This window comes from Amblyomma americanum, chromosome 9 (genome assembly GCF_052857255.1).
Source record: "Amblyomma americanum isolate KBUSLIRL-KWMA chromosome 9, ASM5285725v1, whole genome shotgun sequence".
In the NCBI taxonomy this organism is placed as follows: Eukaryota; Metazoa; Arthropoda; class Arachnida; order Ixodida; family Ixodidae; genus Amblyomma; species Amblyomma americanum.
The window spans coordinates 10993472-11013995 of NC_135505.1; the positions used below are offsets into that span (position 1 = coordinate 10993472).

A 20524-nucleotide genomic window follows, 5' to 3' on the forward strand; every position below is an offset into this window, starting at 1 on the left:
ACTACGCGGGCCTCTAGGATTATGCCTTCATCGAAATGCGACCGCCGCAACCAGGATCGAACCCGAGTCATTTAGGTCAGCAGCTGAGCACCATAACCGCTGAGCCACCGCGGCGGCCTTTCTAGAGTTAAGTATTTACCAAAAGAAAAATACGACCGAAATAATTCATGTAATTGGTGCCTTCACGAAATCCCTGAAATGAAATTCCTCTAACTGTGGAAGATACTTAGCAAGAAACCCACCGTATTTTTGTATGCTTAGAGCTATGCTTCTCTGAGGGGAATACACAAAGTAAAGCAGTGACGATCCTGCAGGATGTGGAGCATTATAATCTTATATGCGTAGAAAGTGCGTTTTTCGCAATTCTAGCCGACCATTCACATAGTGGATGTCACAGTGGGTGTAAATTACATAGCTGATTTCATTATCTGAGTCAATCAGAGACTTGTTTCTCAAACTGTAAAGATACTTAATTAATCCCAATAAGGTCAATTGCGCTGCCCGATATTGCAGTGCCGTCGGGACTGCAACACAATCATGGCTGCTCGGCATCGGTGATCAGCACAACCTGAAAGCAATTGAAACTAAACGTAGCAGCGGTGGCGCCAAGGCTTTCAATGCCTTGAAATCAGCAGAGAAGCAGGCGTTGACTTAGAATAGCATCGCGGTCAGTGCTCGTCTGCTATATGCGGCCGGGCTGACGCGAACGCACCGGCATGGAGGAAGACGCAGGCCCACCACGGCCAGCATCGAGGAGAGCGTGGGCTCTCCCCTCGAGAGACCGGCCGTGACTGAGCGTCCGGTTAACGCCGCGAGTGCCGCGAGGCGGCGCTGGCGATGTGATCGCTGCTGGCACCACCATACCAGCGCACGGAGCCCATAGGCGCCACATGATCGAGCGCAAGATTTTGTGCACTGGAAACCAGAAGACCAGCACCATCACATTGCTCATAGCAATGCACATGTTGGTGCGTGCAAGGGAGCAGGTCACGCCGTCCACAATTGCAAACTGCTTCCACCACTGTGGCTTTGCTGCCGGAAGTATGGAAGAAAGTGGCGACGATGGGAGTCCAGAGCCTCTGCCTGCGGCTGTGCGTGCTGTGCTGCAGGACGTTAGTTTTGATGATTACGTTGAAGTAGACAGCGATGCAGCAGTGTGCGGTGCCCGAAGTGATGAGGACATTGTCGCTGAAATTGTTGGGGAGCAATCTGTCACAGAAGAGGCAGAAGACGAGGACGACGAGGAGGAGCAAGAGCCCGTGCGTCCGTCCGCGGCAGAAGTTATGGGAGCGCTGAATGCCGCGTGCCTTTTCTTCAGCTTTGAAGAGGGGGAAGAAGACTCCCTGCGTCGCATTCGCGCGCTAGAAGACCGAGTGACTACGGTAGCCCTCAGAGAGAAGAAGCAGAAGATGATAACAGATTGTTTTGCTAAATAAATGTTTTTCGTGCCCTCCGGGCATCAAACGCGTCCATTTTTGCTCACTTTCATTAGTTCGAATTTTGGTTAATTCGAACTAGCCTGGCGGCCCAGTGGAATTCGAATTAACGAGCTTTTACTGTATATTGTCGCCGACAAACGTAGGGCGGCACGAAAAGGGGCTTTTTTAATCCGAAGGCCAGAAACCCAGCAGCGCGCATTCGAACGGGGACGTCCTCTTCTTCGCTCCCACACGAGCCCAGTAATGCCGCTCGGCCGCATGGCGGCGCTCGCAGAATGTGAGCAGTGTGGCATTGCCCCCCTCCTTTCATGAGGCATCGCCTCGATGCCTCCGGCAAGGGGGATAAAGAGTGTGGAAACACCGAAAGTGCGATGGCGTGTGGTGGCAGCACTGAATGTGAACTCCGGGAGGGGCTAATGGGCGTAATACGGTTTCATGCGGGACACGTGGACGACTTCAGACTTGGGCGGGCGAGAAGACCGGACAACTCCTTGCGGGTACACTTCATAGTTCACATCGCTGAGTTGACGTAGCACCTCGTAGGGGCCGAAGTAGCGCCGCAGAAGCTTTTCAGAGCGACCGCGCACACGTATAGGGCTCCATACCCAGACGTGTTCGCCGGGTTGGTAAATCACCTCCCTGTGGCGGAGGTTGTAACGCCGGGCGTCAGTTGTCTGCTGGTGGCGAATGCGTTGTCGAGCAAGGTGGCGAGCGGCTTCTGCATCGCGAACGAATTGGTCAGCGCCTGGGACAGACGAGGGGGTACAATCCGGGAGCAGCATGGCGTCAAGCATGGTCAGGGCATCTCGGCCATACACCAAACGGAAGGGGGTGAAGCGCGTCGTTTCTTGGAGGGCGGTGTTGTACGCAAACGTGATGTAGGGAAGTATTTCGTCCCAGTTGCGATGGTCAGCGTCGACATACATAGACATCATATCTGTGATGGTCTTGTTCAGCCTCTCAGTAAGTCCATTCGTTTGAGGATGGTAAGCAGTCGTTTTTCTATGACTGGTGCCACTAAGACGGAGGACCTCGTGTGTAAGAGCCGACGTAAACGCAGTTCCCCGGTCAGTTAATACAACCACGGGGGCGCTGTGGCGAAGCACGATGTGGTGAACAAAGAACTGTGCAATTTCAGCCGCGGTGCCACGGGGAAGAGCCTTGGTTTCACAATAGCGGCTTAGGTAGTCCGTGGCAACAACAATATACTGGTTTCCCATGGAGGACACCGGGAATGGGCCCAGTAAGTCCATGCCGACTTGTTGGAATGGGATTTGCGGTGGATCAATTGGCTTCAGAAGGCCGGCCGGTTTTGTCGGTGGTACCTTCCGTCGTTGACACTCACGGCAGGTTCGAACGTAGCGTTGGACGACCGCAGCAAGCCGTGGCCAGTAGTACTTGTGGCGGAGGCGTCCCAATGTTCTGGAAAAACCGAGGTGGCCAGAAGAAAGGTCGTCGTGGCATGCAGCGAGAACTTCCTTACGAAGCACAGTTGGGACAACGAGGAGATACGCAGTGTCGGTCGGACCGTAGTTTTTCTTGTAGAGGACTCCATCTATTAAGCAAAACGACGAAAGTCCGCGCGAGAAGAGTCTGGGCGGAGACGGAGCGATTCCTTCGAGGTACTTGATTAGAGGCAGCAGTTCGCAGTCGGCCCTCTGGTGGTGGGCAAGGTCGGATGTGGTGACAGCGCCGAGGAAAGCAGAATCGTCGTCGGACTCATCTGGTGGGCACGGAAGAGGAGCTCGGGAGAGATAGTCTGCATCGCTATGTTGCCGACCGGACTTATACACGATGGTGACGTCGAACTCTTGCAACCGAAGGCTCCACCGTGCAAGTCACCCCGATGGATCTTTGAGGTTCGCAAGCCAGCACAAGGAGTGATGATCGCTGACGACTCGAAACGGGCGGCCGTACAGGTATGGACGAAATTTTGTGATTGCCCACACAACAGCGAGACACTCCTTTTCCGTTGTGGAATAATTCACTTCGGAACGGGACAAAGTGCGACTTGCGTATGCGATCACGCGTTCCACACCGTCTTGCCACTGCACAATCACCGCACCGAGGCCCACATTGCTGGCATCTGTGTGCAGTTCCGTGTCGGCCTGCTCGTCGAAGTGGGCAAGGATAGGCGTAGATTGGAGGCGGGCCTTAAGCTCTATGAAAGCTTTTTCCTGATCTTGGCCCCAGAAAAAGGGTTCGGAGTCTTTTGTCAGGCGAGTCAGCGGCTCTGCGAGCTTGGAGAAGTTTTGAACGAACCTCCGATAATAGGCGCAAAGCCCCAGGAAACGCCGCAAGCTTCATTTATCTGTTGGCTGGGGAAATGCAGCAACGGCGGCGGTCTTTTCTGGGTCGGGGCTAACGCCCTGAGCGCTCACAATGTGGCCAAGAAACTTGAGCTCCCGAAATGCGAAGTGGCACTTTTCAGGCTTGAGAGACAGACCCTCAGAACGAATTGCTTCGAAGACGGCACGCAAACGTTTCAGGTGCTCCTCGAACGTGTCGGAGAAAATCACGACGTCGTCGAGATAGACAAGGCAGGACTGCCACTTCAGGTCAGTTAGTACGGTGTCCATCATACGTTGGAACGTCGCAGGGGCTGAACACAAGCCGAAAGGAAGCACCTTAAATTCGTACAGTCCGTCAGGAGTAACGAAGGCGGTCTTTTCTCGGTCACGTTCGTCGACCTCGATTTGCCAATAACCGCTACGAAGGTCGAGTGACGAAAAGTAGGTAGCATGGCGGAGGCGGTCTAATGAGTCATCAATGCGTGGCAGTGGATAGACATCTTTTTTGGTAACGTTATTGAGACGTCTATAATCTACACAGAACCGTAGGCTGCCGTCCTTCTTTGCGACGAGAACAACAGGTGACGCCCAGGGGCTCGTCGATGGTTGTATGACGTCGTCGTGGAGCATTTCGGCAACTTGGCGGCGGATAGCATCGTGCTCCTTCGACGAAACACGATAAGGACGCTGACATAGCGGTCTCTGGTCACTGTCGACGATAATACGGTGCTTAGTTATTGGCGACTGGCGAACCTTGGATGTTGATGCAAAACAGTCGCGGAAAGACTGGACTGGACTGTGACAAACTTGCTTGCTCTAGTCGGTATCGTTGTGTGGTCATCAGAGATGCGTAATGGTGCTCTGTGCGGCTCGTGGTCGGTATCAACGGCTCGCTGTGTCGAAAACGATACCAATTGCTCGTGCAGGTTGATGACCGCCCCATACTCTTTAAGGAAGTCCATGCCGAGAATCAGTTCTTTAGAGCACTCTCGTAGCACGGCGAAGGAGCCAGTGAAAGTTGCACCGCGGATCTTTATACGGCTGGTGCAGACGCCAACCGGCGTTACCACATGGCAACCAACTGTGCGTATCTGCGGCCCATGCCAAGGTGTTAGAACCTTTCTGAGGGTTGCGGCTAGGTTACTACTCATGACAGAAAAGTCGGCTCCGGTATCGACGAGTGCAGATACGTCATAGCCATCGGCGGCAACAAGAATTTCGGCGGCGGAAACAATTGTTTGACCATTTGTCGGCGAGGTTTTTGGTGCCGTCGTCGATGGGGTCGTCGCTGAGGTCATCGGTGAGGTCGGCGGTGGGATCGTCTTTAAGGTCAGCGGGTGGGGTCGTCGCATAAAATCGTTGGATGGAGGTTGTTCACTGTCTGCGGCAGCGGCGGTCCTACCCCCAGAGGACACCGTCTTCAGTTTTCCCGGCGGGGAGACGTGCCTCTGAATTGGCCAGATGATGGTGCATGACTGGGTGGAGGAACTCGTCTTGGAGACGGCGACCTAGACTGGCGTCGTGGAGGCGTTGAGGGCAGCACATCATCGGCCAGGTACTGCTCAATGTCTCGCGGTCTCTCAACATAGCGCGGTCGAGGTGCGCTCGGTGGAAATCCTCTTAATCCTATCCGTCGGTAGGGGCAGTTGCGGAGGATATGACCGGGCTCCCCGCAGTGGTAGCATAGTGGCCGGTTGTTGGGTGTGCGCCACACGTCAGCTTTTCGAACAGGGCGCGGGTCACGCAGCTCGGCGGAGGGAAAGTACCCCTGCGTTTGTTCGGCAGCAGGGCGGAACGCATGTGGAACTGGCGCAGGTCTCCGCAGAGCTTCACTGTAGTTCGTGATGTACGACTCCGGCTGTGGTGTCCGTAGGGCTTCGTTGTAGCTGCTGGCGTACGGCTCCGGCTGTGGTGCCGGTGGTGGCTGGACTGCTCGCCGAATTTCCTCGCGGACGGCATCGGCTACTGCTGCAACACTGGCAGGTGGAGCATCTAAGCGGAGGTTGTGCAGTTCTTCGCGAACTACACTCCGCACAAGCTCCCGAAGAGCCTCGTCCCCGGCGACTGGCAGGGACGCACAATAGTTGCTGGCCGCAACACTTCCCGGACGACCGTACTGCGCACTGCGTTCCTGTAAGGAACGTTCCATGCCTGTGGCTTCTTTCGCGAAGTCAGCGACGGTTCTTGGTGGGTCGCGTATGAGGCCAGCGAAGAGCTGCTCCTTCACACCATGCATGAGGTGGCGCACCTTGGTAGCCTCTGGCATGGCAGGGTCAGCCCGATTGAAAAGACGTGCCATGTCTTCAATAAACATAGCGACGCTTTCGTTCGCCTGCTGTGACCTGGTGCGAAGGGCGAGTTCGGCATTTTCCTTGTGTGCGTTTGTGCTGAAGGTAGCCAGCAACTGACGGCGGAACACTTCCCAGTTCGTAAAGGATGCCTCATGGTTCTCGAACCATGTATTCGCAGAGTCTTGGAACGAGAAATAGACGTTTCGTAGTTTTCGGTTGTCCTCCCACTGGTTAAAAGTGGCCACACGGTCAAAGCTGGACAACCAGTACTCGACGTCCTCAAACCGATCGCCGTGAAAGGATGGTGGTGAGCGAGGGGTGAGAACTACAACGGGCGGGACAGTGCCGGAAGGCTGGCCTGTCTGACTGCCTGTAGTAGACGTCATGGTACGCACCGGCCTCGTCAGTGGGTGACACTCAGGTTGCAGGCCTCGCAGGCGGCGGCTCGCTTTGTGGACGGGTGTTGTGTCCAAGCGTCGCTGATCAGCGTCAGAGTTGCCCTCGGGGTGAGCGTTCATGGAACGATACCCAGCACCTCCACCAAAATGTCGCCGACAAACGTAGGGCGGCACGAAAAGGGGCTTTTTTAATCCGAAGGCCAGAAACCCAGCAGCGCGCGTTCGAACGGGGACGTCCTCTTCTTCGCTCCCACACGAGCCCAGTAATGCCGCTCGGCCGCATGGCGGCGCTCGCAGAATGTGAGCAGTGTGGCAATATTCTGATTAATGAGGAATCGCACACCAAGTTCTTCTATATCTGCTAATCCGCGATTTCACATTATGTGCCCGTCCTTTAGTACTGTATATGCCTCACCTGTCCTCCTAACTTCACTAAGCCCTATGACATCTCATTTAATGCCCGCTAGTTCCTCGAACAGCCCTGCTAGGCTAGCCTCACTAGATAAGGTTCTAGCATTAAACGTTGCCAGGTTCAGATTCCAATGGCGGCCTGTCCGGAGCCAGAGATTCTTAGCACCCTCCGCTGCGTCACAGGTTTGACCGCCGCCTTGGTCAGTTGCTCCGCAGCCGCTGGGGACTGAGGGCCGAGAATTAATTGGTTTGTTCATAGAAGATTGTGGCCAAGTACTAGTCTAGGGTGTCTAAATCCTGTTCTGGTGAGGGAGTGCGTTGTCGGTTCTGGTCACCGAGATCAGGCCGCACCCAAGGCCTGCTTATGCAGGCGCATTCCGGCAATGGGAGTGCACACACGCTTGTCGAATAACAACCTGACGGGTGCCGACATTCACGGAAGAATGCCGACATTCACGACATCACACAGCGGAAGGAAGACTCTTATAGAGGAAGGCTATCTCATTTCTCTCCTCGATAAGAGTGTTCCATCCGCTGAGTAATCCTCGATATGTTTGTTTTTCGTTTGTTCTTTTGGTTTAGTGCGTTTTTAACCTTATATATTTTATGTGGTTTTCCAATGAAATTCAGTTGCTAGACAGCGCCCGTGTCGTCTTCTCTTTCCTAGGTCCGTTGGCCGTTTTGCGCTGGTCCACAATATGGATATCCTGGATTGCCTGAGCTAATCCACATTCATTTTTAGGCACGTGGATGACTTTCTTGTTGTTGTCAAATCCCTCGAGCCAGAAGCTGTGCCACATGTTCACGCATGAAGTTCCCCAACACAGCGCACTGCAGTATTTAGACTTGAAGTTCGCCTTTTAAACAAACCGCCTGTGTTGGCAATATTCCCCTCAAAGCGAGAAACCCCTTTTAAACTACAGGTCATGTCGTTTTAAACTTGTGAAAAATGGAACAGTCACTGCTAAGAGAGCAATTACAGAGGCTGGTTGGTGGTTCATCGTGTGGTATCCGTGCTGTACGTAAACAAACAAGACATAGTATAAGGACGACAGACGAAGTGCAAACTTAAAGCTAATTTTATTCCGGATGGGTTACGCTTTTTATGTGAAACAGAGAATGACATGACGATTTTTGTTTACAAAGAAAAAATGAAAACACCACTGGCAAGAACAACCATCATCCTTGCTCATTACTCAGTGTGAAGAACGCAGCCACAAAAATTCGCTGTCTTCAAGAGTTAATGATTTAGCACTCGCACAGTTTTCTGCATTGGCGGTCCTAATCTTGAATGCTTCATTTCCCGTTCTGTTTGTGTTTTTGCGTGGCCTAAGATTGTTGTGTCACCAAAATGTGGCTCACATTTTCTGCAGTCTTTACAATGGTGACAGTGGGAAGCCAGGTTGCCTGGGTGGGTGTTCTGTTGAAACTTGTTGGCATGTTCCATGAGTCTTGAGTTTACGCACCTTCCGGTTTGTCCGATGTATTGTTTCCCACATTTGTTTCCCACGATGTATTGTTTCCCACATACCATGCCTGCTCGCTACCTTTTTTAGGCCATGTGAAATCTTGGGAATGTATGAAATTACGATAGGCCATGTCTTTCTTTCTTGCATAGGTTCATCTTTTTTCATTGTCACCCATTGCAAAGACTGCAGAAAATGCAAGCCACGTTTTGGTGACACAACAATCTTAGGCCACGCAAAAACACAAACAGAATGGGAAATAATCGAAGCATTCAAGATTAGGACCACCAGTGCAGAAAATTGTGTCAGTGCTAAATCATTAACTCTTGAAGATAGCGAATTTTTGTGGCTGGATTCTTCGCACTGAGTAATGAGCACGGGTGATGGTTGTTCTTGCCTGTGGTGCTTACATTTTTTCTCTGTAAACAAAAATCATCATGTCATTCTTTGTTTCACATAAAAAGCGTAACACATCCGGAATAAAATTAGTTGAAAGTTCGCACTTCGTCTGCCGTCCTTATAGTTAATCATGTTTGTTTAAGTACAGTGCAGTTTCCACACGGGATAGTCACTGGCTGCATGAGCACAGCAGTTAAGAAACCTTGTTTTCACAAGATGAGCAATAGCCTCTCAGTCCAGGAACACCGTTGTGGCGAGTCTCGTTTAAAGACCCCGTCCATGTCTCCTGTGCAGGTAAAATCCTCAGGAAATTAAAACCCTCTAAACACGACTCAGAGCATTCCATGAGCCCTGATGAAAGGTGCAAAAAAGTGGCGGTAATGCCATACGTCCATTCCCTCTCACACAGATTGAGGGCCAGATAAGGAATCAGTGTTATGTTCTCAGCTCCTAATAAAGTGGGTAAGGTGGGAGCAGCTGTCCAAAGAGAGAGAGAGAGATGGAATAGGCCGGAAGACCGGATGTAAAATATCCCATGAAAACAAGTTTGTTCCCTGTAAGATTGTGGTTGTGTATCAAATTCCTTTGTCCTGTGGCCGTACATATATATAGTACAGACAGGCCGGTGCATCAAAATAAACCTGTTGGAGCATCTAAATTCCTCGGGAAAAAACTCTATAAACCTGTCAAAGCACCGTTTCGAGTGCCAGTGTATTCCGTTTTTTGTTGACTCTGAAGTCTTGTTTGGTCACACTAGAGAAGTGGCAGAAGCTTTTCATATTTTAAGGAAAGAAACTGGAAGTGGACGTGCCTTGGGTAGCATTTTCACCCAAAAAAATGGGCTTGTTAACCAGGGGTGAACTACAAAAGGAACGGAACTGAACGAGACAACTTTTAGGTGTGACAAGTGCATTTGCCTGTATTTGTTTAAACATATGCATGCGTGCAAGCTTCATGTTTTGCTTGAAAAGCAAGCATGATCTTCCCATTAAAACCAGTTGAAAGTTTTCTTCTCTGTTCTGCGTGCTTAGCTCTGTTTTATGAGTAACGAAGCTCATTTATTGGAATGCCATGGGGCTGACATTGGTTAATTTGGACAAGCAAAAGCAACAAAGGCTATAACGTGCCAAATACAGGGTTAAATTGTCTTGTGTTAAAGGAGATACTGTAGTATGTTTAAAATACTGGCTTCTTTAATAAACTTGAAAATGCTTGAAAAATCAACAAGTGCTTGATCACCTCAAAGCAACATGGGGTGTAATGGGATGTATTCATTGTAGAACATTGTAAAATAGTTTTTTCTTAGTTGTTCAAGTTTTGTACATGAAATTAAAATGTGATTTACTGTGAGTTCACCACCAAAGATTTCACAGAGAGGTTTCTCTTGTTTTGTCAGTAAGAAGTTGTGTGTAAGGTGTGAGTGTACAATGCGTAGACAAAATAATTTCTGTAAAACGCTCCTGATGTCTACATGATTACCATTCTCCTCAAATGGGCTTTGCAGAATGCAGTTTGTTGTTAACCTGCTCTTCCCAAGCAGCCAGCCACTAATTTCTGAATTTACTGAGCATTAACTTCAAACAAGCCCTATCCTGTGCAGTATGTTCACACCTTTTATTTGACCAATTGGTGCCTGTCCAACATGGCTAGGGACCCAGCAAAATTTAATGTTATGTTTTTGTGTCGTGACTTTAACTGCACTATGTATGATGTTTCCTGTTATGGATTCAGCAGCATTTCCAGAGTGCAGTGCTTTGAGCACGCTCAGGGAATCAGTGTAGATGATTCGGTTTCAGATGTTCTCTTTTACTATTTGCTCTACAGCAACAGAGATAGCATAAGAGAGCGGTAAAAACCGATGTGCACTGTGGCAGTCATATTATTTTTCCACTTTTGCCTTGAACCACTGCACTTCCAAAATGCATTTCTACGTTTGAACCGTCAGTATAAAAGTAAGTGTCATACTTTTCTTGCAGTGCAAAGGATTCTTGCAGTACGTGTTCTTGTGGCATTTCCTTTTTGTGTAAATGTGTCAGTGTGAACCCACATACTGCAGGCAGAGTGTACCGTGGCAGCAAATGGTCTTGTCTCGGTGCAATGTTAGGTACAGCATCTGTTGCAGATAACTCGTCGGATTTGTCTTCAAAGCGCAGTATTCAAAGCTGCTCGATCTGCGCCAGAAGAAAGATTGCGCAGAGCGACGGGCGCAACGGACTGACAGAGCCGCCGACTGGACTGTCTACAACCGCCTGGACGCAGCAGCGTGCCGCCACGCCAACAAGCTATACCGCCGACAGTGTGCTTCACTATGCCAAAGGATGTACGAAGATGTCAGCTCATGGAGGCTGTTTGACACCCTGCGGCGCATCACCGAACCACAGGCAAACCGTCAACCGCTGGCCACCCTTGCAATCTCCAGTAGGCTCAGCTTTGAAGAGCTGGCAGAGCGGTTTGCCGACCGGTTCGTGCTGCCCAGCACCGCAAACGCTGCTAACATAGCTGCTCCTGAGAGCCCCAGCAGCGACGACAGTCCCTCTCCCATCGCCTCGGAAGGTCCATGTGATGCCCCATTAACCGCGGCGGAGCTGAACAGTGCGCTGCAGCGCTGCTGCCGCCCCTCGGTGCCTGGACCGGACAGGGTTACATACCAGATGCTGCGAAACCTGGATGTGGAGCAACGACAGATCCTCCTGCAGCAGATCAACCTGGTGTGGGAACGCGGGGAGCCACCGGATGTTTGACGAACCACGGTCGTTTGCCCCAACTGAAAACCAGGGCGCCCACCTACGGAGCTGAGCGGATACCGGCCAGTGGCATTAACATCAGCGGCAGGTAAGCTCATGGAGCATATGGCGTTGCAGCGTCTGAACGAGCGGGCTGCGGAGGCTGATTTGTTTGATGAGCGGCAGATGGGTTTCCGTGGGATGCAGTGCACGGCTGATTCTATATCGGACGTAATTACAGTGCTGGAGCCTGCCAGAGCGGCAGGACAGGTCGCGATGCTGCTGCTACTGGACGTCTCGAGCGCTTTTGACAACGTCCACCGTGCATCAATTCTCGCGGTGCTTGAGGGAGCTGGTGTGAGCGGCCGCCTTTTGCACCATGCGCGTACGAGTAGGGGGAAAATTCTCCGAGCCTCGTCCGGTGGAACTGGGCGTGCTACGGGGCTCTGTCTTATCACCGTTCCTATTTAATGTGGCCATGTCGATGGTGCCGGCCTGCCTCCCCACGAGTGGCCGACACCATGTGTACATGTCCATATACGCGGACGACATAGCTCTGTGGTGCCGGGGGCCACCGGGCGAGGCGCTCCGTGTGCGGGAGTGCCTTCAGGGAGCGCTGCCAGCAACTGACGCCTGCTTGCACGGCCTAGGTCTGTCGCTGAGCGCGGACAATTCGGTGGCCATGGCCTGCATTTCGCGCTCGCGTGTGCACTTTGCGCCACTGTCACTGGACGGGACTTCGATTCCTTGGCGTAAATCGGTGCGGTACCTAGGCCTGGACATCGACTGGTGCCTTTCCTTCCGCCCCGCAGCGACCAAGATCTGCCTGCAGATGACGAGGACCCCCGCCGCCGTGCACAAGCTCACCGCTCAAGGCCACGGCATCTCCCAGCAAGCCGCGCTGCAGCCATACAATGCCTCAGCTTTGGGGGCGGTGCTCTATGCATTGCCGCTCGTCACGATGCACAAGCCATGCTGGAAGGCACCGCAAGTCCCTGCGTGTGTGCCTAGGCCTGCCCAAAAACTCGCAGTGCACCGCAACGTTGGCCAAGGCAGGAGCATAGCCACTTGAGCTCCAAGCAGCGTGCAGGGCACTGAGTCACACCGACCGCCTTCACCGCGCACTGGACGGCGGCTCGCTGCTGCAGTGTATGCGCTCGCACCCGCGCTCACAAATGGGCGCGGCGCTGCTCGAGTATGAGCAATTGACTCAAGGGGCACCCTTCCGACAGCTCCTGAGCACCCTGGCCTGCTGCCTAGGAGGTACAGCGAGAGATCGTCGGCATCGCGAGAAAGCGGAGTACACCCCTCTGTGCTGTGCAGCAGCTGGCCAGAGCAGTCATACACGATGAGCTCCAGGACCATCTCCTCATGTACACCGACGGCTCAGTGGCCCGCGACAGCTGCTCCCTTGCAGCAGTGGCTACCATCCCCGCCCTGCGACTGCACAGCCAGCAACACGCCACCTTCCTGGGCTCCTCCACCACAGCAGAGCTGATGGGGATCCGGCTCGGGCTGGACCTGCTCCTCACCCTCGGCCCTACCCCGCCCAGGAGTGCTCTGCTGTGCGATTCCCGGGCCGCCCTAAGCCGCCTGCAATCCAACGGCCGCGGTGCCCCACTAGTGTGAGACATTCGCTTGCGCATCGAGCGCCTCCCGCAGAGAGGGTGCACCGTGCATGCAGAGTGGGTGCCCGGTCACTGCGGCATCGCCGGCAACGAAGAAGCTGATGACCTCGTGACCGCCGCATATCAACTACCTGCCAGCGATCTGCCCCTTGCGCTTGAGGGCGTGCATGTGGCCATCCATGACCATCTCCGAAAGCAGCACTTCGACCCACGCATCGCAGGAGGTGAGCGCATCGACAGCATCAACGGCTGTCGCGCACTTACGCGGTCGCAAAGTGCAATGATCCTTCGTGTGCGCACTGGCTACGTGTGGCCTGGGGAACGACGGGAGCATCACGGAATCGCGACGAGTAATGTGTGTGACGGATGCAGTGGAGTGGAAACACTAGAGCATTTGCTCCTTCACTATGCCGCGGACGCTGATGCTCGTCGCGATATGCTTGCGGCCCATAAGGCACTGGGCATACTACCAGACTCCCTCAAGACCCTATTATGGCCGCAGGGCAGTGAGCGCACCCGTGAGCGAACCTTGGTGAGCCTCTGTGCATTCCTCAAACACACGGGCTTGATGTACCGTCTGTTCTCCGTCAGGTAGTTACACGCAGTGACCGAGCGCTCCGCGAGTTCTACCTTAGACGATTAACAACTGGAAACCCCACTCCAGTTGTAGCCAACAAAGTGATGTGCGCTCGTGTTTTAATTCCTTCATCATGAACTAATCAAGGCGCACAAGCTGGACACATCTCTATTTGTGTAAAAAGTTTGTGTATATTTCCTCTCCCTCTATCCTCTCTTCCTGTCCCTTCACCTCATTCCTTTCATTTCTCCATTCCGCCTGCTATCCTTTATTTCAGTTGCCCCAGCTCATGTGCCTCAGTATCGATGACAGATGCTGGTGCTAGGAAAAATCTTTTCCTTCCTTTTTATTATTATTTTAATAAAACCACTTACTACTACTAGTGGCCTGATAGATTGTGGTTGGCCATTGAATAACCTTTGTGGAATACACTGGTATCCCTCCTCGTCCCCCGTGCCAGTGGCGATCCCACCGGGAATGTGGAGAGAAGGCACTCCTGCGGCTCTGCTCATTCCCCCAGCCAACACTGATGTGATGTCACGACACGACAGCACGCTGCCTACTTCAGAAAGGGTTGCATGCCCGAGCATGTGAGCAACGTTTTGTTCCTCAGGAGGCAATGCCCGAGGGGATAAAAGGAGGAACTCGCGGCAGGGAATGCTCCCTCTCGCTGCTGGCCCACACTTGACTCCTCCGAGGAACCCTTCATTGCCCGCCGGCCCCTGAACCCAATGCCGGTCAACAACAGCGACTTGATGAGCTGCTGAACATCTACTTTTCAGATAGAACATTCTTCCGCAGTGTGCTATGCCTCACATTAGGATAATAAACTATTTCTTAGCATGCCCTGTCGTTGCCTATTTCGTCCGGACGTGCCGTGGCTGTGACACGGGTTTGGGAAGCGTGACGCGTCTGAGTAATGCCTGCGTGTAGCTGGCACGGAAGCTCGCCTTCCCGGCCGGCTGAACGCAGAGTGACCCCATACTTTTTATATCGGCACTTCATAACAATGGGATGGCAAAGATGTTTCGGGAGAGACCTTTAGGAGAGATCTTTAGGACATGCGTGCATGTCAGAACGATTATTTGATCCTCTAGAGCAAGCTCATTAGCTTCGACGTAAAGGCTGGCTACCGGGGATGTTCTGTATGTTCCAAACGACAGGTGCAGACCAAGATTATGAACAGGGTCTAATCATTTCAAGTAGGATGCTGTTGCTGGACCATATACTATGCACATATAGTCTAGCTTAAAGCGCACCACAGAGCAATAGATTTGCAAAAGGCATGCTCTATCAGACCCCCACCATTTTCCTGACAGCACTAAAGGACATTAAGAGCTTCTTTTAAACAGCGCAAAAGACGCAGACGCAGAAGGAAAACACAGGACTGCGTACCTTCTACGTCCATGTCTTTTGCACTGTTTAAAAGAAGTATGAACCACCAACTAGCCCGCACGTCTACCCTTGTAACCTTCATTAAGAGCTTGTTAAGCTTTATTTTTAATGTTGTCTATATGTGGCAGAAAGGTGAGTTTCTTGTCAAAAGTAATGCCCAAAATTTCATATTCTTGTTTAATTGGTATAGTGTGGTTTGGTTCGAGTATAAATTAGGATTGAACTGCAGGCCCCCTTCGCTGTGAGAACGCAAGAGCTACTGCTTTTTGAGGAGAAAACCTGAATCCATTTATCTATGGCCAAGCAGCCGTTTATTTATGGCCATTTGTATTTGCATGCCATTTGTAGGTCATCAACCTAAACCGAATACATTATGGACATGGTGATTATTTTAGCTAAAGAATTCATTTTTACTATCAAGAGTGTTGTGCTTAGAATATGCCTTTGGGGTATGCCATTCTGCTGGGTAAAAGTTATGGAAAGAGTTGCTCATAGGTGGACTCAGAATGTGTGGTTAGTCATGAAATCCACGTACACCTAGGCCTACTAGGCTGCGGAGGATGCCGAACCTCAACGTGGTATCATAGGCCTTCTCCAGGTCGAAGAAGACCCCGATACAATGCTCGGATCAACGCCTCCCGCATGGTGTTCAGTGGTTGAACATGCCTTTTTAAATCCACACTGATGCATGCCTAACAGGCGACGGGATTCAAGCATGATGGTCAATTTAATGTTGACATTTGCTGTAGTAGGATGGAAAGCTGGGCTACTTGGGTTACGTTCATTTTAAAAGAAAAATACAGTGCGAACAGAGACGATGGACGAAGAAGAGAGATCTCTCCTTCGTCCGTCGTCTCTGTTCGTGTTTTCTTCTAATGCTGACACTTTCGAATGATTTTGCAATACAGCTGGTAAGGGCTATTGGCCTGTTATGGTTAAGGAATTCAGTGCGGCAAAAATGAGGACAAACGAAGAACAGCCAGAACACAAAACACTACACAGAACAGCCAGCGCTGACTTGTTTTTGTAGCGTTGCATTCCTTAACCATGATCACAGACCAACAAGCCGAATCAGCCACTTTATCGGCCTGTAACTGTTAAAGCGTGCTGGTGGTCTTTCCGGGTTTTAGAAAAGAGAATATGACTGCTTTTTTGCACTCTCCAGGTTACCCATATTTTTATTAAAGAATTTCAACAGTGCCTCTATGGCAGCCTCGGCTAGATGGGCAAGCATAGTGCAATTCACACTGTCTGGGCTGTGCATTTCATTAGAGGATAATACACTTTTTAATTCCTGCAGTATGATAAGCTGCCTGTAGTCCTCATGCATGCCAGCTCCAGAGGGAAGTTTTTGTTTTTCTGCTATTGCCTTGTGCTTCTGGAAGGTGCTTGTGTAGTTTGACGAGACTTGAGCAAAATGCACCGCCCAACGTGTTGGCCTATTCTTTTAATGATGTTTGCATGCCGGGTGCTTTCAATAACGGAAATGTGAAAGGAGTATGATCAACAGTGAATTTCCAAACTTGTTCTCACATTTTATTTCAAGGTAATGAACTGTTTACAAAGGACACATATTTCTGCATTTCTTTAGATGCATTGCGCTCTAGCCTTATCGTTCTTAAAGATAAGCAAGTTCTCTGCAGTGGGAAAACGACAAAGCTTTACTTTGCTCTATTTTTGCCAATGTGCATTCTTGTGTCCACCATACTTTTTGTTTCTTCTGTACGAGTCATGCTGTTTGCGGTATAGCTAGTGTTGCAGCTGATATCATGCATGCAGTAAACCTTTCATGAAGCAAAAAAAACAGCGCGAACAAACGGGGACTAGACGAAAAAGCTTAAAGCGCCGACACTGCTGCCGTCTTCACAGAAAGAACAGAAACGGAAAAAGTTCGCAGTCCTTCCCTATGTGCATCGCCTGTCTCATGGTCTTAAAAATGTGGCCCATAGGTATAAAGTTGATGTGGTTTTTTCGGCCCCGAATAAGCTCAGTAAAATTTGTTCAGCAGTAGAAAATAAGTCCCGCAACCCCAAGAAATCTGCAGCGTCCTGTGGTATTAAGCACGCTAAAAGTTTTGTGCCGTGCTCCAAAGGGGTAGTTTATAAAATCCCCCTATCCTGTGGTCAGATATACATTGGGCAAACGGGACGTTGTATTAACACACGACTCGGAGAACATCTCAATTCATTAGAATCTAATCGCTCCACTAATCTAGTTGATCATTGCCGAGAGTGTCAATCATGTTTTCCGTCCTTGCATTTTACTGACATTTTGTACAAACACCCCGACCAGTTGACCAGGGAAATTATCGAGGCATATAACATGACAAAGAAACCAAGATTATGTGTCAGCCAACCATCCCTGCTCCTGCGTGACTGTGAGGTTGCATATCTGGACATCACATAGTAACACATGCGTTCTGATTTTGTGTTTTTTTCGTTTTCTGTTTCCTTTTATAAGTGTGCTTCCTGTGATTAAACTTTAGTTGAGAGTCAGCGCTTGTTCCTGTGTATTCTTCGTCTAGTCCCCGTTTGTTCGCGCTGTTTTTTTTGCATTATGTATCACCAACTCGCCCGCTTATCTATCCTGTTGACTTTCATGAACTTCACCAACAATGAGCCGTTCACAAAATTCTGTTTCCATTTGTTCTAAAAATTGACCAGTCCGCGAGGTGAATTTTCCATCGCCATGGTCTTGTGGGGTAGGTAGGTGTAGAAGATGATAACCTGACGACAGCAGGCAGGTGATCACTTCTCAGGAGGTCATTTAAAACATCCAATCTAAAATCGTTAAAAACAGATGGTGATGTGAAAGCTAGATCAAGGAAGCTCAATTTCTTCTGTAATAAATAAATATTCCGTAATAAATAAACAAATAAATTTTTCATGAGCTTGGGCAGCAATGTGGCCTTTTCGGTATTTAAGAGACATAAATTATTTTTCAAGATAAGATCTTCGATTATTTGGTCGCTAGAGTCATAGCATTCACTTCCCCAAAAAGGGAAGAGGGGGTTAAAATCCCCAACTACCAGATATGGCTCTGGAAGTTTATCGGTCAGGTCTTCTAGATCATGGACTGTTAATATGAGATGTGGAGGAAGAGATAAAGAACAAATTGTCATTGTTTTGCAGCTGTGATGAATGCAACCGCCTCAAGTTTTGTTTTGAGTTTGATTTGTTGAGTAGGGGTGCCGCTTTGAGTTTGAGAGTTGCGACGCTTCCCGAGAGTCTGTTTGCCTGCTCACTATTGCATCTAAAATATTTATAATGTCTTAGGATATTCACATGTCATGGACCAAGACTGGTTTCCTGAAGACATATTGTAACGAATAATACACCAAAAACACTCGGGGACCAAGGAGCTACACAGCCGGTAGAGCGAGCACGAGCAGGAAGAAGATTTTCTTCATCCTCTGCTTCTATCGCCTGAGTTCCCTTCGTCCTCCTCTTCTATCACCTGTGTCATTATAGCTACGGGCAACATTGACCCTAAAATATAAGTTATGTCACTGTAATTCCTCAGCAGTCCTCTACAGTTCCACTGAACTTTTCTAAAAAGTGACATTTATGTCTTGGGGTGGGACTGAAAACGGGTTTACTTCTGTTCTGGGCCCGTTATCAGGGCTCGGCCTTTTTGTCACTCAAGAGCTGTTCCACTGCTGCAAAGCGGGCGAACTGGGAGTTATATCCATCACCTCGCCAGAGGTGATGCGTTTCAGCAGCAAGAAATATAGTCATGCAGTTTTCATTTTAAAAGGAGATAAAAATCGCCCAAGATGCCACTAAATAAATTTAGCTTTCACGCTAAAGGTTTTTGGCATATTGGGGGGAGGCCATTCGATAATTCGATATTTGGATGTTTTTTACACTCCCTTCAGGTCGAAATTAAAGAGGTTTTACTTGGACAGCTTTTAGTGGGTTGGGTAGATGCACAATGAAATCTCGACAAACTGAAGTCACTTGGATCAAAACAAACACTACATAGTAGGCCAGGATCTCTGAGTTAACAGGGAATTAAACTGAAATTATAGGCAGTGGATCAGGCGGACACACTACTCACTCTCTCTCCACAGACGATGCCCAAGCGAGAGCCAAACTCGATGGAGGCATCGCGGAGCCCCTGGCCGTTGACAAAGATGCTCGTCGCCTTGTAGGCGTTGGCCAGTTCCAGGGCTACTGGTAGCCTTTCGGTCCACACGCTCACCTCGGAGTGGTGCAGTGCACTGTTGACCAGTGCCACCGACTCCTTGGCTGTGCGAAACTGGCTCACCAGCACCACTGGCCAGCCCACCTGCCAGCGAAGGAAGCCCAGATTAAAAACCTTGTTTCATTTTCCTTTGCAACTGGTAGAGTCAAATCTGCAACGTCAGTGACTTAAACGGCGTTGTAGCTTAGCCTGTAACTGTCATAATCAAGCATTACTAAGTCTGCTCAGGCATAGGATCAAGAAGTAATTGGCTTTTCAGTAGGGGTGCGAGAATATTGAAATTTTCGAATACGAATCGAATACAAATATGAAGAAAAAATGGCTTCGAAGATCGAATAGCTGTTCAGTACAAAAAAAATTTCAGAAAATGATGAGCAAGCAAACATTGTTGCCATTATTTTTTTCAAAATAGTGTATGGTCTTTGCAACTAAAATAAACAAAACTAGACTGCCTCAGTACCATATAAAAAAACATGATGTGCACAGAAATGTATACTACTTGATTAGACCAGCATAACAGTATTCAAACTATAATGAGGTCATGCAAAACAAAATCCATAAAATGACAAGACTGGCAACAAAAAAATAACATGATGACTATTAACCCTCATTCATTCGGAGTTCAAGGGACCGGAAGAAATGCCCAGTTCATCCGAAAGCCTCTGTTAATAAAATTGCCCGCGCCCCCTCGAAAAAAAAAATGCTGCCGAAAATGCTGAAGATGCAGCAAGGCCTTATGAGGCAGCTCCATTGCGCTAACACCTGTATGCCCGTGACGAGCCACCTTTTTCGGAGTGCTGGAAGAACCACAAATGCAAGCAAGGGGCCAGGAAACACACACTGGCGTCGGAGCGGCGAGGCGGTTTATAAAAAGAAAAAATAAGCCGCGCGGAGCTGGGAATGGACTATCGGCGAATGCGCGGGCCGACATTTGAAGTTGCCGCGGGGCAGCGGTGAACCTCAGAAACCGAAACTACACAGCCAGGCTATTTTTTTGCCCTAGCGACAGAGGCCTTCCAATTATTGCCACGCCTGCAGTTACGCCCGATAAAGAGGTGTGCAGGTTACAATGCACCATGCAATAGGCGAGATTTTAACAGGATCGCTTGCCCTATTGTGACTACTCGACACGCCCCTTCAGGAGTCTCCCGCGGCATTCCTTAAGTAAGCTTTCCCGCATAGTGTGGTTTACAAAACAGGATGGCGGAAGTCACGCTCGGAGAGTTATGAAGGCGACAGGACGCATTCTTCGGATGTGGGCATTAAATATGTAACGTATTACAGAAGCATTAAAAAAAAG

The 20524-nt window shown here is 49.9% G+C and overlaps 2 protein-coding genes across 2 annotated transcripts in view; one reads left to right on the top strand and one right to left on the bottom strand.

Moving 5' to 3' along the window:
• The window catches only part of LOC144104677 (aldehyde dehydrogenase family 16 member A1-like), a 161347-nt gene that overhangs the window by 52942 nt on the left and 87881 nt on the right, over nt 1–20524 (bottom strand). Inside the window, 1 exon segment of the mRNA XM_077637816.1 lies at nt 19078–19308. Coding sequence (XP_077493942.1) covers nt 19078–19308 — 231 coding nt within the window.
• LOC144105043 (uncharacterized) lies at nt 891–1509 on the top strand. The gene has a single exon (XM_077638256.1). It carries the CDS (start codon nt 891–893, stop codon nt 1434–1436), a length of 546 nt encoding a protein of 181 aa, XP_077494382.1. The 3' UTR covers nt 1437–1509.